The sequence below is a fragment of the Musca domestica genome, unplaced genomic scaffold (assembly GCF_030504385.1).
Source record: "Musca domestica strain aabys unplaced genomic scaffold, Musca_domestica.polishedcontigs.V.1.1 58, whole genome shotgun sequence".
Classification (NCBI taxonomy): Eukaryota; Metazoa; Arthropoda; class Insecta; order Diptera; family Muscidae; genus Musca; species Musca domestica.
Genome location: NW_026712360.1, coordinates 44,253 through 69,592, shown reverse-complemented (window position 1 = coordinate 69,592; position 25,340 = coordinate 44,253). Strand labels below are relative to the sequence as shown.

The window sequence follows — 25,340 nt, the reverse complement described above, 5'->3', positions numbered from 1 at the left end:
GACAGACGGGCCGGCGGACATCGCTAGATCGACTCTAAATGTTCTGAAACGGATTTGGTCCAAAGAGACCTAGGGTCTAAAACCGTTACTTCGAAGAAGCACGTTCTGGCCATATCAAATGTGTATGCCATCTGTAGCCATATGTATGGCTGAGGGTATAAACAACGACCAAAAAACTTTGTTGAAATTTGCATCAAGGATCGTATTTTCAAACTTCTATGTTGCTAAACAGGCTAATCGACATCCTAAAGATAAATGCAAATCCTAATATTGTAAATTAGTTTAATTGCATAATTTTTATAAACCAAAAACTAACTCACCTCAAATTTGCACAACAAATAGGGTGCACAAGGTATGAAAATGACTCCTTAGCGTTGCCATCTTTGCAAATTATTTCTTCTCAATTATTTATGAATTGAAGGAATTATTTCTCAAAATTTGCCCAACAAATAGGGTGCACAAGGTATGAAAATAACTCATTCGCGTTGCCATCTTTGTAAATTATTTCTTCTCAATTATTTATGAATTGAAGGAATTATCTCTCGAGAGAAAGGCTTTTGATGGGAATAGAATTCCGCTGGGATATTATTATTAAAATTATTATTAAATTGATATGAATTGATATAAATTTAATTTAAAAAAATATTACCAAAGAAAAAACATTTGTTTAAATTTTTTTACACACATTTAATGCATGTCGCCTTTTTCTGCTTAACAATGATTTTATTCATTATAGGTATTAAAAATATAATATTTGTACAATTTAAAAATTAAAAAAAAATAAATTATATTTATTTAGTTTGGAATATGGTTTGGACGTTCCTATGTTTACAAAAAAAAAAAAAAGAAATACTGTCTTATTACAACAATAATTAACATATTTTGATTTGTGCATTGTTACCATTTAGAACACAAAGGTGGACTGAATCTCCTTGGTTCTTCCTAGATATATATCGTCTTAATCTATATAGAACATATTTTTTTACAAGAGTATGGTCTTAAAAACAATAAACAAAAATAAAACAATATTTTATATACAAATGTCTACTTATAACAAAATGTGATAAAAAAAAAAATCAAACAAATAAACTTAAAACTATGTCCAGACAGATGTGGGTATGAGACCCTCTTTGCTGGTTCCAGGCGGTGTCAAGACCTCTTTGTTTAGGAAATCCAAAGGTAAGTCCACCAAGGTTCCCTAAAAAAGAAAATGAAATGTTAATTTAAGTTTAACATTTTTTTAAGCTTTTCATACCTGAATATTCAATAGTCTCTTGGCCGCCACATCCGGATCTGTTTTACACAAGGGCGGACTTTCTTCCTGATATTTCCTTAGACTGGCAAAGGTTTTGATATTATCATTTGGAACACATTTGAAAACTTCATCGTAAATGTCGGTGTTGCGTTTTGAGATACGCCTCCACATGCCATTCCAAAATTGATCTATCACTGGATCTGTGACATCAATGCGCATGCGTTCAGCATCAGGATCCAAGAGACCTTCAAAATAAAAGGCAACCATTAAAATCCATTTCTTATCATTAATTCCCTTTTGCACCTACCCAAATGCTCTTTAAACAAATACTTCCTTAGACGTCCTGCAAACACCCCACTCGGATATTTGTTGCCATTCATCCGACCATCCTCGAATTCATTGTCCGTGATAATGGCCGCAATCTCCGAATCGCGTTTGCCAATCATCGACCGATCATTGATATTGGCCGAGCCACAAATGACCACCCGATCATCGGCAATTAATAGCTTGGAATGTACATATATCAGTTCGGTAATGGGTGTGTTGTTCAATTCGGAGAGAGTGCGCAGGGAGTGGAATGATATATACTCTCCAGGGTTTTTAATTCCGATTTCCTTGAGACGTACCAAAATGGCGGATTTTCCTCTGCGGGATGGAGGAAGAGGAGTATTAGCTAATTAAAAATCTCTTAAACGGAGAAAGTCATACCTTGATATTGAGGCATAATTCCAGTGGGTAATGGCCCTCACAGCATTGCCACTGCTGCCACCCACATCACCTTCAAAGCCTGGCAGCAAAGGCATGACAACATAAACTCGGAATACTTTGCGTTCCCTGAAATGAATAAAATTAAATTAAAAACAAAAAAAACAATCAAGGATATTCTATCCATAGATGACCTCTAGAAAACCTTTGATCCATGAAAGCCTAAAAATGCCTTTTCTTCGTAGAGAGCCGTCTGGAAAATATCCCACCTCAGAAGATATTCTAACCAAGGTAAAGATCTTCAAAGTATTCTAATAAAAGTAGAGCGCTTGCAGAGATTTTAAATATAAAGATTTTTGAATCCAAAGAAGCCCTCTGACCTGAAGCCCTCTGACCCTCTAGAATAAATTATATTTGTAGAGGAACGGTTATATGTAATATATACCAGGACCAGACAAATGGAGCCCCGCGTGAATTCGCTGAGCGTAAATCTCTCAAAATCAGATCGGGTTTCAAGGAGTCTGATTATAAGTGTGGAGAAATTTAAGCTCTTGAAATCCCGACAGGCTGCATTTACTTGGCCCTGAGCGTAATTCTCTCCACACTCACAATCAGAACCTTTGAAAAACAGAGCAAAAAGAGACTAAAAAATTGGGAGAACATAAAAATAAGACTTTCTGCCCGGTACTGATGTATTCCTACATTACCTCTAGAGCAGGAGCAGACAGAGAGACACACTTTTATGTTCTCTCAATTTTTTTACTCTCCGATTACACTATTTTTTTAATTATTCTGTTTGTAAGTCCGGAGAGAATTGTGCTCATTTGAGGCACGAGTGCCCGCCTTTGCCAGATCTTGCTCAAAAGGGTTCTATAATCTTTGCAGAGCTTTTTAATGGACGTCTATCCCTAAAATATCTCCCTTGTCTACAGAAAATCTTCAGAAGGTCTCCTATTTTTAAACAAGACCTCTTAAAAATCTTCTCTAGAAATTCTTCAATATATTCCAATATGGGACCCTTAACCCAATCTCATTTGGATCTCCCTATTTCTCATTCGTTTCCTCTCCACCCAACTTCCTCCACATACTTGTGTGCCTCTAAAAGGTCTTCTCTAGAACCTCTTTAATTTATTCGAATCTGGGACCCTATAACCCAATTTCATCTGGATCTTCCCATTTTTCATCCATTTCCCCCTCTTCCCCTCACTTACTTGTGTGCTCTAACAATGCGCTTGAACAACGCCTCACCAATCTGGTTCCGTACATTACTCAGCGTCCCAGTGGCGCCCAATTGCATGGTGATAAAGAACTGATTCTCAATATAGATATAATGCTGGGCCTTCGTTATCGTCTGGATATAGGCATCATGTATGCTCTGTTCCACCAAATCCTGTTCAATGAAACCACAACTCCACGACGAGACACTTCGGAGCAGCTGACACGAAACGCGATGTGAACGTTTGAGGTTAATGTTTGGATTCAATTTGATTTGTTTATAACTCTTTGGCATTAGGTAGGGAAATGAAAGAGAATCACGGGTCTTTTCCAATTTCATGGTATTCCAACGTTGTATAAAATGGCGGGCAACATCCCGCGCCGGTGCTCCTACCACGCAGATGCCCACATCATGCCAAGGCATGCGAGGCGTGGTGGTACGATCGATCATATCGGCAAAGGGGGCATCCAAATTCATCCAGTCTTTGAGTATAAAATTTGAATAGTCTTTGCCAAACCAATATTTGGCCTGGCCATAGAAATCCTGCAGAACCTCGGTCTGGAAGGGTGTGGGGTCCTCCAGACCTCCCTTGCGGCCTTCTTCCAGCTCCTGTATGCTAAACACCAATTGTTTGGGATCTTTGATGATATCCGGCGTTTTGTCCCCCTCATTCATGGTCAGACGATTGACGAAATCCTTGCCCTTTTTCATGGCATTGTCCTTGAGATTTTGAAGCATATTTTTCCGCTCCAATTCGGGGGTGTTAAGTTTCATGCCCTCATGGGGTAGCGTTTCATCCAAGGTTACCGGGACCAAGCCCATATTGGGTATCATTAGCTTGTCCCCTGGCAGTAGTGAAGGCAGGTCCAGCCTCTCTTCACTGGCTTCCCGACTCAATTCATCCTGTTCCGATTTGTGAAGATCGCTGTTGATATTGCGTGAAGATTTCTGGCTACCAAAGGCTGAATCTACTTCTTCGCGATTGAAAAATCCACCCTGGCGTCGTGTGCTACCCGAGGCAGAGGATGTGGAAATGCTACCCAAATCGGTGAGGCGATGGCGATAATCATCCCAACGGCCATAGCAGAGATCAATGCCGCCCAAAAAGGCATAGGTTTGGTCGACCACCACGATTTTTTCATGGTGGGCCCAGAAGAAGACCCCCGCCCTGGCATGGTCCGGGTGGCGCATGACCTGGAACAGAAAGGACGAAAATTTAAATATTCTTTACTTGATCTGATTTGTGTGTCCTTACCTTAACATTTTCATGTAAACTAACCAGTCTCTGCTTGCTGTAGTAGCTGTTGATGCCCAGGGCCATTTCCACTTCCTTGTAGAGCATCACGAACACCTTGACACCCTCCTGGGCCTTTCTCAGCAGAATCTTATCCAAACGCCAATAATCTCCATTGATGACTGGCCTCTTCATATAAATCTCCGGACTTAGCCACCAATCGGCAATGTATATCTCCTCGGTAGCTGCCTCCAAGGCATCCGCCACCATGGCCATGTAAGAGGAACCATCAACAAACCATTGAGCCTCTATGTCAGCCCTTTCCGGAGCATAGGAATTATGGGGATTGGGCGCCGTAAAATCACGGGCCGTCGAATTGGCCGTCTGCTTTAGATAATCATTCCACTCTTTACATTTTCTTCTCGTCCAACATTTCAAGATAATGTGGCGATTATTGGTCAATATCTGCAGACCCTTGCGCATGCCGGTCTGATAAATGCCCGTAGAGACATCAAAACCCATATCAAATAATATCACAGCTCGAATTACGCCATCTGAGGGTCGAACATAACCGAAACAAGTTTCCTTGACGAAAAACCAACGGTTGCGCCACTTGCCACAGACCACGTCGGAACAGAAGTAGTTGCAGCGCACGCAGCATTTCTGCTGGAAGCAACCAAAGAAATTACAACCAGCCTGGCCGGGTCTGGTGGAGCCAGTGCGTTTCAAAATGGGACCCTCCTTGCCCTTAATGCCCAGGCCATCCACAAAGGAGACATTGGAGACCTCAACGAAATTTAGCTGGAAAAAGGGAAGATAGATAAAAAGGATTCAGGAGCAAGTTACTCTAACACCTACCGTTTCATGATGATTCCTGTAGAGACTAATGTTCAGTAGATTATACAAATACTCCTCCAATTGTCGCACCCTCACCGGCATTGACTCCACCGTCACCAATGATTCCGGCCGCTGAGGGAATCTTGGCAATTTACGTTTTTTCCTTTTCTTTCGCGTGCTGCCCCTACCCACATCTTCCACAATGGAAATATTTCTATTGTAAATCGGGGTCATGGGCAGGGATTGTGGCTGGGTGGTTATTTTCGCCTCATATTCGGCACGAGCCTTATTGGCGTTATGCTTGAAACTGGAAGATTTTTGCAGTTCCTTTAGCCGACATTCATCGGCCATTTGGATGGCAGCATTTTTTATTGTGGCCCGCTTCTCCTTATGGCTACGCATTGGGAAGGGTATGTTTAGGGAGGTGCGGAACAGGCTGAGCTGTTGATGTAAAGTACTAAAGTGTTTGTAGCGTTTCTTAATGGTCCAGGAAAAGGGGCCATGGGTGAGTTCTATGGTGTATCTGCAAAGGGAAAATTACGAATTTATTCGAAACAATAGATCCTTATGTGCTTTACTCACAAATTTGGATTAAGCAGATGCGTTGTCACGCTACGTTCGATGTCTATAATTTGTACCGTTATCTCGGTGCCCGGCATAAAGACCTTCCTTTGAAACGAGGTAAACTTAATGCCCGGCGAATAGATGCGGGTAAATGGTATTTCTTGGAGTTTACGCAATTCCACCTGATCCTCATCGTAGTCATCGTCATCGGTACAATCTTTGCGTTCCACCAGTACCGGCTTGTCACCACCCGCCGATATTATCGTCACCGAATCGGGTATATTCAGAGCCTCATCGAATTCCGATTCAACCATGGAAAATTGAAACTCGGGTATACATCGTATATCGCGATCCTCACAAATCTCACCACCGATATACTCGTCCACTACACTCTCCTCGTAGGCATTGCTCTGCGTATCGGCCATACTGTAATCGGCATTGGCATCAAACTGGCCGTAGAGGTAGTTGTGATCTAGTTCGTCGTAATGATAGGCATTGTTAATGTAGCCGCCACTTAGTCGATCAGTGTTGGTCTGCTGGTTGTCTAGAGAGGAAAGAGAGAGGGCGAGAGAGAGAGAGAATAGGTTATTACTACAGTCATAGATCAAATTCAAAGCAGCAAACAAATTAAATTGTTCATGTAATTCTTGTTAATTTGTTAATAATGGAGTGGAATATTTTTTTGAAGTTTGTTGTTTTGTTTCGTGAACACTGTTTCCCATTTTTAGTTATTTTTCGTAATTTCATACATTTTTTGATAATTTCCTGAGCCGTTACTTTATTTTGATAATTTTCCCATAGAACTCTCCACAATCTCCCATAGTTTTCCATGCTTATTATGCTATTTTTGTTGTTTAATTTTCTTCACATATTTCTTTCTTTATGTCTGAGACTGATGTCTTAAATTTATAGTTCTCATTATGCTGCCATTAATCATTTCCTCTCACTCACTCGTAATTATAACAACTGTTCACTTTCTTCCATTCTCTTTTGCGTGTGTGTATGCTTTTACGAATGAACAGGTTGAAATTCCGTTCCGAACATTGTAAAATAACCTAGATTATAATTCCCGCAACTTCCATATATAGATGAGGACCCATAAATACGAGTGTGTAGGAGATTATTCAGTCTGTTCAGTAAAAATAGAGTGTGAACTATGTAAAGTGGAGACTAGGAAGAAAGAACCAACATTTTATTTTCTTTTGGAGCAAGGTATAGATGAGTACCTATAAATACGAGTGTGTAGGGGCCAGTCAGTCAGTTCAGTATAAGTAGAGTGTGAACTATGTAAAGTGAAGTCCAATGAGAAAGACCCGAAATATATTTTCTTTTGGTGCAAGATATAGATGAGGACCTAGTTCAGTTCTAAATAAGCTGAATGTGAACTATATAAGCGAAGTCTTTCTTTTCGAGCAAGATAAGGTTAAGCCCGAAATGCGTAGAAATATTTTTATGGGGCATCAAAACAACTGCCTTAAGCCAAGAATTTGCCAACAAGTAAAAAAGCAGTAAGTTCGGCCGGGCCGAACTTTGAATACCCTCATTTGGAACTAATTTGGGAATTTTCAAAAAAAAGTCCGTTAAAAATTCTTTAAAAATCTTAAAAATACCGTATTGGCTCCATACGAAGACGTGGACCTGCATGGGCAACTTTTGTCATAAGCCATTACAGTATCCAAATACGAAACTTATAAAAAATCCGGTGAATAAAGTAGCTAAAATCATCAAAATACCGAATATAGGGAGGTACCGTTATATTGGGGCTATACGAAGATCTGGACCTGCAAAGACAATTTTCTGTCACATGCTGTAGTACCTACTAAAACCTTCAGATACGAAATTTCAAACAATTTCGTGAATATTGTACCTAAAATCGTCAAAATACCGAATATTGAGAAGTACTGATATATTGGGTCTATACGAAGACCTGGACCTGCCTAGACAATTTTCTGTCATAGACTGTAGTTCTCATTACAAACTCTAAAAACAAAATTTGAAACAGCTCCGGTGAATAATGTCCCTAAAATCTTCAAAATTCCGAATATTGGGAGGTACCCTGATATGGAGGCTATACGAAGACGTGGGCCTACATACGCAATTTTTTGTCATAATCTATAGTACCCATTATGAATTCCTAATACGAAATTAAAATGAATAATAATGTCCCTAATGATCTCAAAATATCGAATATCGGGGGGTAGTGTTGTGTGTGGACTATACGATATCGTGGACCCATATAAAGACATTTCTCTTCCAGGGGGTAAAGTGATTAGAAAGAACTTCTAGTATGGATTTTTAGACAATTGCATTAAAAAATGTAGCTAAAATCATCCAAATACCAAATATAGGGAGGTACCGTTATATGGGAGATGTATGGGATATCGTGGACGTATATAAACAATACTCTTCTAGAAGGAACTCCTTTTGTGGATTTTCATACAATTTAATTGAAAAATTTGGCCACAATCATCAAAATACCGAATAAATGGGGGGTACTGTTATATAAGGCCTATACGATATCGTGGTTTGATATAACCCATTATTGAACTTTACCTGCCTGCAAACAAAAAACTGATCTGTGCAAAATTTTAGCTTCCTACCTTTATTCGTTTTGACTCTAGCCTAATTAAAACATACAGGACGGAAGGGAGGACAGGGCTAAATCATCTTAGAATTATTACGCTGACCAAGAATATATATACTTTGTTTTGTCTAAAAATAATTATTTCAATAAGTTACAAACGGATGGCAATCTTAATATACCCTCCATACTTTGGAGGGTATAAAAATGGTGCCCTGGGCACTTGATGCGAGCACACATACAATATCATTTGATTTCAAAAAATCTCATGCTGGAAACAGTGTAACAGTTATTCAATTTCAAAATTGCAAATTAAATTGATTACACATAGAAGCCGTGAATAAAACATTGCACCGCTCATTGTTTTTTCCAACAAATCAATTTCAATTTCATCACTTACAGGCCAACCAGCCAGCCATCCAGCCAGCCAACCCAGGTTTATTTTGCCCAATTAAATATCAATAACAATTGAGTGATTCTTTTTAAGTAGAAAATAATGGTCTAATTTAATTGCCTTGAGATGGGCAACAAGTTCATAACCCATATAAATTGATGGTTGCATAACAAAAGATTGTGGTGTTGTTGTTTGTTGTTGTTTTTTTTAGTACAACACAGTTCCATAACAGAATAATCACAAAAAACAAACATGTAGATGCACTTGAACTTGTTGGCTGTTAGTTTACTCTCAGTTCTCTCAGAGGTGAGTACAGAATTGCCAACATCATACACTTTTGAGAGATAATAATTCTTTGGTGGGCCTCTGTTAGTAGACATCTCTCCTCAACTACAACCACAACTAAGGCCCGTTTTAAATACGTCTAAGTATTTATTTAAATTGGGGTTATTGTTTTATGGCAATTTAACTTGAAATTAAATCTTTGTATTTAGATTTATTTGCTTTTGTGTGTGTGTTTGCCACCAAGTTAATGAACTAATGTTTTTGTTAGTTCGTGGCTTCTCATTTCATTCTTCAGTTTTTCTTCTTCTCAGTGAGTGTTGATACGTCTTGGCACATGATCTAAGGTTGTGTGTAACCATGTTCAAATAAAAGATTTTTGCCATATGTTTAAGAAATAATATTTAAATACAGAAAATATGACATACATGCACTCCTCACACACACACAACACACAGATACTCGTTCGAGGGACCCCAGAAGAGGGCATAAACCTTAAACTACATTTATGAGTTTGTGGGTCAAGCCATTACACAGACGGAACTCGCAAAAAAAAACAAAATATAAAACATAAGCCTATCAGCCAGCGCCAGTGGTAAGAAAAAAAACAAATAAATTACGCCAAAAAAAATAAAATGAATGAAAAGCAAAGCTAACGTCCATACAAGGTAGACGAGTAAATAAAATCCAAGTCATTGGTATTAAATATTTGGGTCCATTTCAAATTGATTTTCGTCTAGTTTAACAAAAAGGAAGTAAATATTTATTTGCTTTGATAATAATTAATAATTAGAAATAAATACAATAAATAATAATAAGAATATACCACGTGTTGAGACGAGATCTTGGTATAATTAAGAAGGTAAAGTCATAAAATCATATGTTTATATTTTTTCAAAATTATTCATTTGACAGCATCTCATAGTCAAAATTTGTATTTATAAATCTATTGTATACACAGAAATCAGAGATGGGAACCTGTTTTCTATGCAGTGAAATTTGACAAGGTAAATTGCAGAAAATGCAGAGATGGGTATGCTTATTTGAAATGACCTTAACTTCCTAATTTTACCATGAAAGAGGCCTTTGGGAGCGCATTATTGCAGAGTCCCACTCAAATCAATCTTTCAAATAAAATCAGAGGGAAACATTGCAAAATCTAGAATTTTACAATATTTCAGATAAATTACGCGTCTTAAGTACAAAAATTTGGCTTTGGACACACTATAGTTTGAAATATTTGAAAGTCTCTTAACAACTTTTTTTTCATTTTTTCCTTTTAACATTTTTTTAGAAATTTGGAAATATTGTTTAATCAGATTAATCTTTTGTGATTTTTCTCAGAGATAATTTGACGATTTTCCAGCTAACGAGTATCCAATCCATAGTCAAAAATACAAGCAGTTAGTACAATTGTAGTTTATGGTTTTCTGGTTGGCTTCGAGTGTTTCGTTTCAGGTTCAGATCGCCTTTTAGAAAAATATGAAAGGTAATTTTGAGAAATTGTTTTCCAAATTTAAAAAAAATATGAAAGGTAATTTTTCTAAAAGGCGATCTGAACCTGAAACGAAACACTCGAAGCCAACCAGAAAACCATAAACTACAATTGTACTAACTGCTTGTATTTTTGACTATGGATTGGATACTCGTTAGCTGGAAAAGGATAGTGATGTGGCCCTAACCTTCTGTCTACCTTCGGGGAGCATAGCTGATTGCGTACGGATATACAGGGTAGCTGCGAATTGAATAAAGAGTCAGCTGGCCTCGGCTTAAGTCTCGGCTTAAATACCCTAGTGCCAATGATCCTTAGACTAACAAGGCAAGGTATCGGCGCTTCTAAAATAGCCAAACATTTGTGCTGGCCCCCACATAAAGCGGATCCCCTAACCGATATGTTATAAGATAACGAGTCCATCATTGTTACCAATTTGCAGTCAGGCTACCGATTGTATTCTAACGGAGCTTCTTTGATATCTGGGCACCTCAACGAATATTAGGTTTTGTTACCAAGTCCATGCTCCCTTCACAGGACAATGTATATTCTCCCATTTTTATTGTTGTATTTTCTTTCCCATACTACTTTCTCTAGGTATTAGGAATAGCTGTATAGTTCTCATTATGACATCTTTAATATTTCCTCTCACCCACTCGCATTTATAATTACGAACCATGTTGTTTACATACATCTGGTTGTTAGTGCAAGTGTGGTTTGACGAATGAATGTGGTTGTCATTCCTTTGGAATAATGCAGAATAACCAGGATTTTGATACCCGAAACTTCTATGCATAGATAAGGAGCTATAAATACGAGTGAGTAATAAAACAATAAAAAACAAATAAATTTGTCTTTACATTTTGCTAATTTTCAGTAGTACATGTTCTGAATTAATTTTCTTCTAAAATTCTTCAAAATGATTCGTCTGTGTCCCTCGGTACCGAATAGGAAACAACTACATTATGCTGAGGATTCGCAGAAGATCCTTAAAAATAAATGAATTTGTTTGTTCTACTCTTAATATGCTTGGTATTGCTCCTCATAACAGTTCCTCCTTATGTTAGATATTTCAAAATTTTTGATTCCTATTTCCAACCAAATCGGCTGTAATTAATAATATTACGGGTCCTCATGTGGCTAGTTTAACTGCTCACAAAAAAATTGACAGCAGATCCACTTTTCGGTACTTTTTTGCCATGTCTCTCCTTAAACTCTCACTTTCCGTCAACTTTCATTACCTGCTAACAGACTATCAGAGGCCTTCATTCATTGCTGTACTCTGTTATCTTCCTGTACTTGTCAGAATTTTGTAATCGAAAAAAAATCCCAAAACAAAAACATGAAATTGACATTTCTACCAATATATGACAGTTGTTTGTTTATCAATATTCTTTCGCCTTTGTCGTTGTCTTTTTGTTAATTGTCTCTGTTATGTGTACAACATTGACAGCCAATGAACTTGCCCATGTCGAACGTGTCATCACTTTGGGCCACAATAACGGCAGTAATAAAGAAATTACAGTGGGTGTCAGAAAAAGGTATGTGTTTTTGTTAAAAAAAAAGGATTGACAAAAAATGTTTGCTAAAAAAAACTTTCGTTTGAATTTAGAACATGTCTTAGACGAGAGTTATTTACATTCGCCACATTTTTTTTTTTTTTTTTTTTTTTTTGAACACCAAATCTATTAGTCATCTATTAAATAACAATTAATTAACTTTCATATGTAACGAAATGTTCAAAATCTAAATTTGGTCATTACCAAAAAGAAACCAAATTGTTTCAAATTTCAACAAATTAACCCAACTTTCTCCACAAAAATTAACCCAAAAATGGTAATAACACCAAAATACCTACAAATGTCTGTTTTATCACTCGCCGTAGCCCAGCACTCAAGTCGTGACACAAGTGGTAGCATATTGAATATTATTAAATAAAATTGTTGTGATTTATCGAACAATGCTGTAACTTCCCACCACGAGTCATATATTTTTTGCAGGTTTTGCGACAGCAAAATTCCGATATAAACATTGCCATATATCATCAAAAAAAAAACACAAAACATAGACATGGAAATCTTATCGCCATGAGAATGTTAACAATCTTTTAGTCCTGTGCTTTTATTGATAACAGTCTATGTTGAATTGAGTTGAATTATCAACGATTTATTAATTAATTTATGGGGTGCCAAGATAAAAAGGAAAACACACAAAGCCCATTGTTGCTGCCAACAACATGAGACACACTTAAAATTGAGACGACTCTCCTCTCCTCTTGAATGACAAGAGCCAAATGAGAAAAAAATAAACATTATTTTCAAATACCTAGATAAAATTTAGAAACATGAATCACTGCACATTTCGATTTTGGAATGAACGAAAGAAGAAAGAAGTCTTTAAAAATAAATGAATTGAATCATTGAAACCTCAAACAAAGAAGGAAAGAGAGGAGATTCGTTGTCTGTATAAAACTCTCCCTCTCTAATAGAGCTTAACAGTGAATTAGAGAGAGAGAGAGAGGTAGAGAGACTTGACCAAGATGAGCATTGAAAGTGAAGGGTATCAACAGAAAATAAAAAAAAAAAACAGATCAATCTCTGTTTATGGCCATAAAATATTGTCAACAACATCATCGTCGTCGCTTTTTTGGCTTTGTCTCAGCATAACTGCAATAAAGGTCAATGATCAGAGCCAGCCAAAGTCAAACAAACAAAGAAATGAAGATAAAAAACGGTTTTTGTTTTTTCCAATGGCCATGCAGGTGAGAAAGTTGTTGAATGCAAACACTTTGAAGACATTAAATTCCAATAAAGATAACTGTGTTTTCAATAATTCAATTTCGAGAAACTTGCCAACTTATTTTAGATAAGTTTTTGACTTTTTTTAAATTATTTCAAACTATGGCATTAATTTAATTTAGATATTTTTTATGGGAAATATGTATTTTATTTCGAGAATTTTTTGACATAATTAGCTTGAAAACCAGTTAGAAAGCCGAAAATTTGCAAGTCCGTATAAATCAATCAGTGTTATCATGTCTCAGAGGAAACATATGAGTGAAAAATTAATCTTCCAAGTGATTTGTGATATGAAGACATTTTTTATCTGAAAATTAATGCGAAATTTGGGGAGGAAATACTAAAATACAAAAAAAAATATTTAAAACTGAATTTGGAAATATTTAAAACAGAAATTTCCTCTCTTTCTCAAAGATTAGTGGAAAAAATTTGATATGCTAGATTTTCACCTCACTTAAGATGGAAATAATTAAATTAACAATTTAGAAAATATAAGTCGATTTGCTCAAAACATATGGTTCGACCATGGTCGAATTAAGAAGGTAAAGTCAGACAATCATATTCTTACATTTTTTTTTCAAAATTATTCATTGGACAACATGTCATTGGCAAAATTTATATTTATAAATCCATTGTATATTCATAAATCAGAGATGGGAGCTTGTTCTCTATGCAGTGAAATTTGAAAAGATACACATTAGCTCCCATTTGTAATTACTTCTATTCTCTTTTTGTGCCCATCTACGTATGAGTGATAGATGTGTGATATTCATCATGCGCTTCATGTACAACCCTTGGTACACGACTCCTTTTAGCTGTCTTTATACCCTACATCACATAGGGTTAAGGGTATTATGTGCATTTGTTTGTAGCATGGAGAAGGAAGCAAGAAGATCTATAGTTACTTTTGAGGATCTTCATAGAATAACTTTCTTAGTCGATTTATGCATGTCAATCCGTCCGTTCATATGTCCATGTATTTTTGTGAACAAAATGCAGGTCGCATTCATTATCCGATTGAGATGAAATTTTCCAAACCCTATTTGTTTGACCCAATGACGAACCATATTGAGAATCGGCTCAATTTGGATATAGCTCCCATATGTAATTACTTCTATTCTCTTTTTGTGCCCATCTACGTATGAGTGATATATGTATGATATTCATCATACGCTTCATGTACAACCCTTGGTAGACGACTCCTTTTAGCTGTCTTTATACCCTACTGGACTGAATGGACTGAATTTTGGCACTTTCGACTGTATACATCCCGGAAACAAGTACTTCAAATATTTGTGAAAATGCTTTCAGGTATTCCTGTAGCTCCCATACATATGTTTCATCCGATTTGGCATTAAAGTCCCTCACATGTGTAATATGCACTCCACAGCAATAATATTTCATACCGGACTTCGATATACATCTTCATCCGATTTTAGGGTTGTTGTCCACCATATATGTAATATCATCCCAAATTGGGTAATATTACAGCTTGAGTGTAATTGTCTGAGTATCGAAGAAAATTTTGAGAGCTTGCCTAATACCCACTGCACAAATTCCAATAAATATATACTTTTTTTAATTTCACGTGGAAAATGATAAGAATACAAGCTTTCTTCTTTTTAAACAAAAATGTAAAATTCTCGTAAAAATTGTTGTAATGAAAACCAAAACGAATGCCACGTTGATAAGGAAACCTTGAAGTATTGCTGTTTTTTTCTGTATTTATTTGTTAACAAAACATAAACCCTACCTAGACATTGGATTTCGTATTACATGGCTGGGTACAAGGTAAGGTCTGATAGGTTATTAAAGGTGTAATTCTATTCATGGTCTTTATGTTGTTTTGCTGTGATAAGCAAATGGAGATTTTTTGTTTTGAAAATCAGTTATATTTTTGTTGTTAGTTTGTCAAGTGTGTTTTTGCGTTTCAGTTTTCATCATAAAATGACAGTTAAAATTAAACGATGATGATAAAATTATCTTTTGCAGATTATCTTTAACACTGATAAATGCTGGTGATAAAAGATATATGATATGCAAAGAAACTAAGCTATTTTTCACTTGTTATTTGTTTAAGAATGTGAGTCAGATGACAAAGTTAGAGAAGAAAAAAAAAATATTTTTGAAGCAGTTAAATCTACAATGTATAATTTTAGTTTAATTATGGTGATTTTAGAAGGAATATATGTATTCCTTTATCAAATAATGGAATATTACAGATATTGCCTTAAATAGGGGAAGATAATGGATTCAATCAAACAAAAGGAAGTTTTATAAAAATAATGTAAAAATTATGGCGTTTGACTTTGTTGTCGTTTTTTTATTTCACCCTGTAGACTTAAGTGGGGAATTTTATGGAGCTTGCGAATTTCAACATTGAAAGCCAAATGGGTCAGCGACATTAATACACTGACCCTATTGTAAGATTTCTCATTATATGTACCTATGCCAATTCAGCAGCATTTTAACAAGTGGACACTGCTCTCCCATTAATTCTCTCACATATTTTGAAACACCTATGATTATCTCTCACTTAAAAAATGAAAAAACGTACATTATTTGATCCTCCCAAAGAGAGAGAGAGAGAGAAAAAAAAAAGAGGGAAAGTAGAGATCATGTTGATTAATTGCATTCATCCAACTAAAAAAAACCATCTGATATCTGGTACTAAATATTATTTTTGTGGAGTGCATATAAATAATTAAAACCCTAAATCGGATGAAACCTATATATGGGAGCTATAGCTATATCTGAACCGTTTTTCTCCAAATTCGATGCACTTGCTTTTTCACTAAATTTGGTCGGGTGTGCCAAAATACAGGTCATTTGTACTGAAATTGACTGCTTTGGTGCACAATTAACCCGAAATCGGATGAAGATATATTTCGTAGGTATATCTAAATTTGAACCGATTCTCACCAATTTCAATAGGGTTCTTTCTTGGGCCAAACAAATATTGTTTGGAAGATTTCATCTCACTCGGATAATAAATGCGACCTGCATTTTGTTGTATAAATTGCATATTGCATTAATCGACTCAGAAAGTGATTCTATGAAGATCCTCTATCTCCTTCGCCATATTACAAACTCATGCACAAGGACATAATACCCTTATCACTCTGTGGTGTAGGGTATAAAGACAGGGTTGTTTAGATAGCGTTTGATGAATATCACACATATATCACTCATACGTAGATGGACACAAAAAGAGAATAGAAATAATTATTCCTTTATCAAATAATGGAATATTACAGATCTTGCTTTGAATGGGGGAAGTAAATGGTTCAACCAACATAACGAAGTTTTCAGTTTTCTTTGTTGTTACAACCGATTTGAAGACAAAGCTTCAAATATTTCTCAGAAAACAAAGTAAATTCCCGCCCTTTTCGGAATCTCACATCAAGTTCCGGGTATTGGATAATCATTTGTTTCTTTCTTTCGAATTGCAAGTGGAAAACCAATTATCCGTCCAGCAAATATTTACTTGCCATCATTAAGTAATGTTGACTTAATTTTATTGAACACATCGCCCCTAATCATAAAATTTTTAAAGAAAAAAAAAAAAACATTTGCCATAGGGTTTTACGTAAATCGACTGTCAAAGGTGGTGATGGTGGTAATTTCATATTTCGATACCATAAAATTCGAAAAATGTCGTAAAGATAACAACAAAACGAGGCAGCAAACGTATCAAAGGCTACAAGCGTTATGAGTGCGTCAGTGGTATTGTAAGACAGCAACAGCATGAAACTGGAAATATTTGCACAAAAAATAAAACGCTGGAATAAATAGCAATTGAAAAAACCGCAAATACGCTGAAAAGCCAAAGCCGTTTCATTTATTTCTTTGGGCTAAATATAGAAGACAAAGGAGACCCCCCTCCTGGCCCAAAACTGAAGATTCTTTGAAGAGGAAACAAAAACGAATTCGGCTCAACAAATTTTAAACAAATGGCATGTTTAGCTGATATCAAGGCAAGACAAGGCAATCTTATCTCTCAAATTTAGTGGAGTTGTTTTATTTTTGATATTTATTTTGTTATATTTTTAATGGCATTTAAATGTAGGAACGTTGTTGTTTTTGCTTGTGTGTGACAGGCAGTACCTAAATTGGCTATGAGCTGGGATATACTGCGACGATGACGCTGGGGGAATACACGCAGCAGGCCATTATCACCACCAACATCGGCATCATTATCCACAGTTGGTGTTGTTGTTGTTTTTGTTGCTGCCGCTCGGTTATCCATTCTGACTGGCAGACTTAGAGGTAGTTGGATTTCTTACTTTTGTTTTCTTATATTTTTTTTTCTTTTACTCTTTTTTTCTTATTTTCTATTTGGGTTTTCTTGTGCACTGATTTGTCGAAGATGTGAAATGTAAGGGAATTTTTTTGCATTTCTTTTTTTCTCTTCAAAATTTCACTTTTGTGAAAGGTATTCACATAATTTTGGCAATATTTTAGGCCATGATACATTAATGACAGCCAATGGCAACTGATGTGGATAATATTTGCACATTTTCGTTTTTTCGTTTTCAAAACACTTTTTTTGCATTAATATTTCAAACGCCGAATACGATCAAACGTCACGATTCCAACACGCGGCCTTTAAGACGTTGGTTGTTCTACTTTTTTGCATTATTAAATTTCTTGGTATTTATTTTTCCTCCTTTTTTTGCTTAACGTAAAATACCCATTGGAAGCCGTTGTGTTCAAATCATCACGTCAATAAAAGTACGACCGACCGACCGCCGACCGATATCGTCATGTATTTCGGTACGTGGAACCGTAGTAATTTTGCAGAGTAACTGCGAAATGACAAACCACCGTCAACGAACAACGCCACCACCGCAACTGATCGTGTCGCTGTTGCTCGATCGAGTACTTCACCACACTCTAGCCAGGCCAGGCCGTCAGCAACACAACCTCTCGCAAAGAACTTCGTTTTGTTAATAATATTAACTAAAAATAACAAAGCCGCCGTACAACAACAAATCTGGCTAACAAAACAAATGCGAAGAAAAAGAGTCAAGAGCATACAAAGTCACACAATCATCAACAACTCCCCGTAAACCACATTCGCAGAAAACAGTCAGAAAGACAACCACACACATTCACGCACACACTCGCACACACAGAGACTACAATTAAAATAAACCAAAAACACAACGGCCATCAATGATAAACAACAATAGCAACAACAACAACAATTAACACACATAAAACGTTAAAAACAAAACATCAAGCAAAATTCCATGGTAAACGCAGCCACAAATGAGTACACCAACCATTATTTCAATTGAACAACAATTCTCACTCTCATTGGGGCTTATTCTCAGTTTCTCTCTCTCTTTCGCAGGCCAAAGTTAACTGTTTTAGAATTTGTATTTGTTTGCAATATGGTGGCATGGCAAGCAAATGTTTTGGTTTGTTATGTTTCGTAGTCTCTTTGGCTCCATGGTGTGGTGGTTTATTTACTCCCTCTCTCTCACGCTCACCCACAATTCTCCCACCACTCAGTAAAGGTAGATTTACTAAATTTTTACATATTGCAGGTGAATGAGTGTTCGTGCTTGGTTGATAGCCTAGTAATGGAGCAGCCACGCACCTCTAAATTATCGGAAATTAAACACACAAACTGATTGATTATTAGCCAACTCAGTCACTCACACACACGCACACTAACACACATTTAAAGACCATATTCATATAACGGTTTATCATTAAATAACTCTATCGATGTGCATTTACGTTTTATAGGCTGGCCGTTGTTTACAAAACCCATTCGACTCACTTCAATTTTTGTTTTTACAAAGTCAATAGAAATGGGGAGGGAGGCTAGGGAGGCCTTCTAAATTCGGTTAATAGCAGCATTTAATGGCATTTTTTGATGGGGTAGGGGGTAGGAAGTAATGTTTATACGTATATGGTTAGAAGTTACTAGAGAGGGTCATTACAGCTAAGCTGAGTTCCCTCACGAAACGCGTTAATGCGTGAGTAAAACTCATTGTAACACAATTTTTATGGAAATACCCTGAGGTGGGAGGTAAGTATTTGCGATGGGGAAGTATTAATGGCAAATTTGTAAAATATTAAGTAATAAAAACAGTTTTATTTAAGAAAGTTTCAATGTATTAATTTGGAGTTACGCGTTGTTACATTTCATTAGCTTTTTTCAGAAGAAATAACTTCAAAAGAAATATCTTAAAGCTGCTATCAGACGATTTGATATGTGTTGTCACTTTTATTATCCTTTAGTATGCCAAAATTATCATTTAACATATGACTCATAATTCATGCTTTCACACACTTGCATATGTTACACCATATAGTGGTAAGGATATTATGTCTTTGTGTATTTGTTTGTCACATGGCGAAGGAAGCGAGATAGACCTATAGTTACTTTAGAGGATCATTATAGAATCACTTTCTGAGTCTATTTATGCATGTCACCAAGTCCGTCCGTCCTTGTGAACAAAATGCAGGTCCCATTTGTTATCGGATTGAGATGAAATTTTCCAAACAATATTTGTTTGGGCCCAAGGACGAACCCTATTTAAATTGGTGAGAATCGGTTCAAATTTAGATATAGCTCCCATATATATTTTCAACCGATTTCAAGTTAATTGTGCACCAAATTGCGAATATCAGTTCAAATTGCCTGAATTTTAGTACGCCTTTCCGAATTAAGTCTAGAATCAAGTACCATCAATGATCTTTGGTACCAGATATCAGACACAGCTCTGAAAGAAGTCTACCAAATTTTGTCAAGATCAGTTCAGATTTGGATATTGCTCCCATATATATCCTTAACCGATTTCCGGTTAATTGTGCACCAAATAGCCAATAACCATCAAAAAGTCCTGAATTTTGGTTCATCCGACCGAATTCAGTCTAGAAGCAAGTAAATAAAATTTGGAGAAAATCGGTTCAGATATTGCTATAGCTCCCATAAATATGTTTCATCCGATTTGGGGTTTTAAGACCGTCACATGCGTAATATGCGCTCTATGATCTTTGGTACCAAATCTCAGATACGGATCAGAAATAAATATCTTAAATTTTGTCAAGATCGGTTCAGATTTGGATAAAGCTCCATATATATCCTCGGCCGATTTCGAGTTAATTGTGCGCCAAATAGTCAATATCTTTCCAAATTTTGGCATATCCGACCGAATTCAGGCAGGGAATACCTAGGTTTCGGAAAGGTTTGTCTGGGAGAATATCTAATGAGGATTTGTGGCTTTTCTTTCCGAAACCTAGATATTCCCTGCCTCACCCTCTGGTAAACATTACCAACGTTCTCCACTAATTAACAAACGTTGTTTTAATAAAAACAACAATAAGGGATTAAGCCTGACCATTTGGCAACAACAACAAAAAAGGTCTTAAATATCTTTAATCCGATTTCAGTTTTATTGTGCAAATAAAAGCTAATATCAGCCCAAATGAAGTGAATATCGTGGCGTACGTTTATGTATGTTTTTTAATATAACCCTTCTCATCCACTCTATAGCAATGTTATTTGGTATATTTTCATTTTTTTCATAGGCAACCAACCCTATTATTTTAAGTTGTTTACAAAAGAGATTAGTAAGAGGTTTATCTAAATTATATTTAACTTTAATAATTTACAGTTGTTTTGGGTGCTAATCGATGTTCAATATATATTTTTTAAAGTGTTCAAATCTAATGGTCTTATCATGAACAGGAAATGAAGTTCGCTAATCAAAGATACACTGTGGTTTAACTGAGCATTATAGGTAAGTAAGTATATATTTTGGTTTACAATTTATTTGGTTAGTTAATTTAAATCGGATTGTAACTATCTATAAATGGCAACAATATACCTTGAGGGTACAGACAATAACCTTTTTTATGTAGAAAGCATGTAGCTGAATATTAAATTGTTGAAATTGATTAATTTGTCTAAAACAATTTAAAAAATTTTCCACCTTCCGCTCAATTTTGGAGCCAAAGAAGACATATGTTTGCTTACACTTGTTGTAAACATAAAAGGGCTTCCTTACGGAAGTAATAGTTTTTAGCCCACAATAATCCCATATAAGATAAGACTTTAAACTTTTAATCGCCCTAATCCAAACAATAAAAACCCCACCAAAAAAGGCATAAATATTTATTGGACTTCTGCCATTTTCAACCTTTCTCACCTTGAGAAAATCCACAGAATGTCTTCCTTTCGTGTGGTAGACCTCTTCTCTTTGACTTTGTTTTAAAGTTTAACAAAAATAATTAATCACCGACAACGACAATTCTTGACTGTAATCACCTTCACCTTGCCATTTGTTTATGAACTTGGGTTAATTATTTTAACCCACACCCAGCCCTCCCCACACAATTGTTAACGGCAATGTGTAAGTATGCGTGATATGTAAATAACAATTTTGTCACTTAAATAACGAAAAAAAAAAACAACGAAGAGAAAAATAAACAATTGATGAAAAGACAAACAAACATACATTCATATACAGGGTGAGATGAAAAAATTGCAACCAACTTCAGACTGCTGTCATTTCTAAGCCACTCGTCCGACAGCTGTTAAAATTATTCCAGTGACAGCTTATTATATTGTTTAAAGCAAAAACATTTTGGTGAGAATTTTCCAAAAAAAAAGGTATTCGTGATGGAATTTAAGCGTGATCGTGTGATTTCTTTATATTTGTCTGGAAAACTACAAGTGGCTATCTTTAGAGCACTCCAGCATTAAAATGTGAATAAATCTTTTGTGTCTCGTACCATCGCTCGTTACCGTTATACTGGTAGGGTAGCCCAACGCCAAGGAAGTGGACGGAAGAAAGCAACATCAACATCAGCAGAAATGGCTCAAAAAGTAAAGAAGCGACTTGATCGAAACACATCGCAGTGGCCGAAAAATGGCTCGAAAGCCAAACATATCGCAAAAATGAGCTCGGGGTAAAGCCATTGAAATTACAAAAAAGTGCACCGCAACAAAATCAGAAAGAAAATAGACTCAAAAGAGCTAAAGAATTGTTTCGCTTGGACGAAAGTGGTGAACTGTAGAATTTGGTTTTCTCCGATGAGAAAATATTCGTTGTCCAGCAATTTGTAAACAAACAAAATGATCTGCTCATGTTTACTTGCCAAAGAGGTCAGCTGAAAATGTGCACCTTTAGTTGGCCACCAGAACTCAAGCGCCGGCCATGGTGATGGTGTGGGCCGCCATAACAGCCGATGGTCGCTCTCCGCTCGTATTAATCGACCGTGGCATCAGAATAAATGCCGAATGTTATCGCGAAAATATTCTGGAGGGAGTATTAAAGCCTTGTGCACGCAAACATTTTAGCCGCAGATCTTGATCTGCGCTCAACACGCGCCACCCAAAAATGGTTAGGTGAGGTTCCTCGCTTCATTTCCAGTGCATAATAGCCACCAAAATCTCCGGATACCAATCCGTTGGACTATTGTGTCTGGAGTATTTTGGAAAGCAAGAATGACACTAAAAAATACCAAAGTGTCGATCACATCAAGCAAGCGCTTCGCCGGGAATGGCCCAAAATACCGCAGAGCAACATTCGGGCAGCGTATGACAGTTTCATTGGCCGTTTGAAGGCCATAATTGGTGCCAAAACTGACCAATTCGAACAAATCTAAACTTATTCTAGAATTTGATGCTATTTCCGACATTTTTTGCATTCATTCAATAAAATTAAAAAAAAATGTAAAAATTATGGCGTTTGACTTTGTTGCAGCTTTTTTATCTCACCCTGTATACATATGTAAATAGGTCTATACTTACAGACATAAAACAAAAAGTATGCCAAGTATATTTAGTTACAAAAATATTCAAATGGTTATTCCACCCCTTGGGTGGAAGTTAGTTCCAGCTGTTGTTGTTTTACCGAAAAAAATGCTTAATATGGCAATATTTTATAAAAATTTCATTTCAGCCTAATTCGTAAAGTTTTTTGCACATTTCAAGAACTTAAAATTTTAATTTAAACGAGAATAAAACGACATTATTTATATTTTTCCTTTATGGCCAAATCGGATTTTCAAAATAGGGCTTAAATGTGGAAGTTCCGTCATTAATCTAACCCAACTTGTCCATTGCAAACAGCATCACAAACAGAATATACCATGCATCCCAATTTCCCCAATCATCAGCAAGAAGCATAGGAATCACATAATAACAAATTTGTTGCCTACTTTTAGGAGCACCAATTTTTGCCTTTGTAATTATAATTACAAAATTTACATAACTAACTAGGTTGCTTAGAAAAGCCACGTTTTATACAGATTTTGTTTCGATTTCAATTTATGTACATAATTAATCATTAATAAATTCCTATTCTAAAATATATTAAACTATTATTGTTATAATATCCATAATTATCGCTTAGAACAAGAACTCACAAGGTGTTTTTCCACTTTTTCAAAATGTATGTTTTGACCATGGAAAATACATAAAGTTGACATCATCGCTGGAAATACCGCAGTTTTTGGAGTTAGTTTTAACAAACTCTTTAATTAATTGGGAAATAAACAATTTTATTTAATTTCACTAACTATTGTTTTTTTATTTCAAAAATGCTTAAAATATTTATGTTGCACATTCCATAACCAGTCCACCACCACAAATATTTTAGTTATTTTAAGTGTCCAACCTTATGTTGTTGTTTTTTTTCTTTTGTGGCAGCACTCGTTTTTTTTTTTCGTTGAAAGTCAATGTGACGTGGGGCAATGATGATCAGCTGCTTTAACCGAACAAAGCATGTTGCCTCAACGCCACATAAAAAAAACTTGATTTCAAAACAAGCCCACCAAAGGCATTTTCTTTGCTTCTCTTGTCTTTTATTCACACTTGCACACACACACACGTTCGCACAGAGACATAAGCACTTGAAATAATATTGAAATATTTATAATTTAATAAATAAAAATAATAAACCTCAGCAATCTGATTTTGCTGTAAGCAATACATAGAGGGAAACATGTCCCCCCTCTTTGTCTCTTCTCCGCCACCCTCCACATTTGTTTTGTTGTTATCGCTGAATCTCAGTTTGAGTCTGTCGTCAGAGTTGTATGGCCAATGTTTACTCAACACAAACCCTGATCAATGCAAGAAATACATAACACAAAAGGCAAACAACAATTGATTTAATTTCATCGTCCATTGATGTGACCTTAAATAGCTTTAAAGGCGCCACTTCGCTTAAATTTTTAGTAAATGCCACAATTTTTGGTGGCCTCAATTGTTTCAATTTGCTGTTTTCATTTTATTAAACATTCTTTTAATTACTCACTTTTTTCAAATAACTTTACTGCCTCATGACTTGGTACCCCTCTTTTTTTATTAATTCTATTTATTAATTTTTAATATCTTTTCTTGAATTCAATTTAGAAAGGTTTTCTTCACACAATAACTAAACCACGATGATTTCGAGCACATTAATACACCTTCCCGTCTCCACACACCGATCGCATCGCATTCTTTCTAAGTTCAAAAGCCCGATTGGCAATTTCTTTTCTCCGGCTTGGTGTGTGCACGCGTCCGTTTTCGATTTGTTTTGTATATTTACTGGTCGCTGTGTGACTGACGACTTGAATCTGAAAAATATCCAAGAAAAACCTCAATGTGCGATCCGCTCTCTCATATGCCTTCTCTTTTTGGTATTCTCTTGTTGATATTTTCAGTTTGAAATCTTGAAAATCAACCACCACTTTTCAGACCACAAGATGAGCTTTTTATCTCTCACAGTAGACAGATAGATTGGAATTGCTCCGGTCAGTCAGTCCCTTGGTAGTATTTGTGCTTTCGGCGGTCAACTAAAAATGTATGACTGATAAGAAATTGAAAATATAACCGGTAAACTGTGCGCTATTTTCAAATTTATTTATAAATCAGATATCATAATTGGTTTTTTTGTGAAGATTTTATTAAATATTTTAATTAAGGGGGAGCGTCACATGTTGTCATTATGGGCACAGTGGGGATAAAAA

General features: G+C 36.0%; 1 protein-coding gene and 1 long non-coding RNA gene across 4 annotated transcripts; one reads left to right on the top strand and one right to left on the bottom strand.

Annotated features, from left to right (window-relative positions):
- Positions 1 to 701: 701 nt before the first annotated feature.
- On the bottom strand, positions 702 to 25,130 carry LOC101896559 (phospholipase D2). 3 transcript variants are annotated; one of them, XM_059128866.1, is made up of 9 exons: positions 24,644 to 25,130; positions 5,830 to 6,355; positions 5,269 to 5,770; positions 4,432 to 5,211; positions 3,172 to 4,370; positions 1,964 to 2,089; positions 1,563 to 1,900; positions 1,256 to 1,500; positions 702 to 1,198 (listed from the first exon to the last, which is right to left on the bottom strand). In XM_059128866.1, exons 2-9 carry the CDS (start codon positions 6,234 to 6,236, stop codon positions 1,097 to 1,099), a joined length of 3,699 nt encoding a protein of 1,232 aa, XP_058984849.1. In that variant the 5' UTR covers positions 6,237 to 6,355; positions 24,644 to 25,130; the 3' UTR covers positions 702 to 1,096. The 3 variants fall into 3 exon arrangements, with proteins under 3 accessions (XP_058984849.1, XP_058984850.1, XP_005177999.2); XM_059128867.1 differs by lacking the exon at positions 24,644 to 25,130 and adding an exon at positions 23,754 to 23,777; XM_005177942.4 differs by lacking the exon at positions 24,644 to 25,130 and adding an exon at positions 17,466 to 18,328.
- LOC131805569 (uncharacterized) lies at positions 17,537 to 23,376 on the top strand. The gene is made up of 3 exons (XR_009343712.1): positions 17,537 to 17,627; positions 20,996 to 21,121; positions 23,288 to 23,376. It is a non-coding gene; the product is annotated as an uncharacterized LOC131805569 (long non-coding RNA).
- Positions 25,131 to 25,340: the final 210 nt, after the last annotated feature.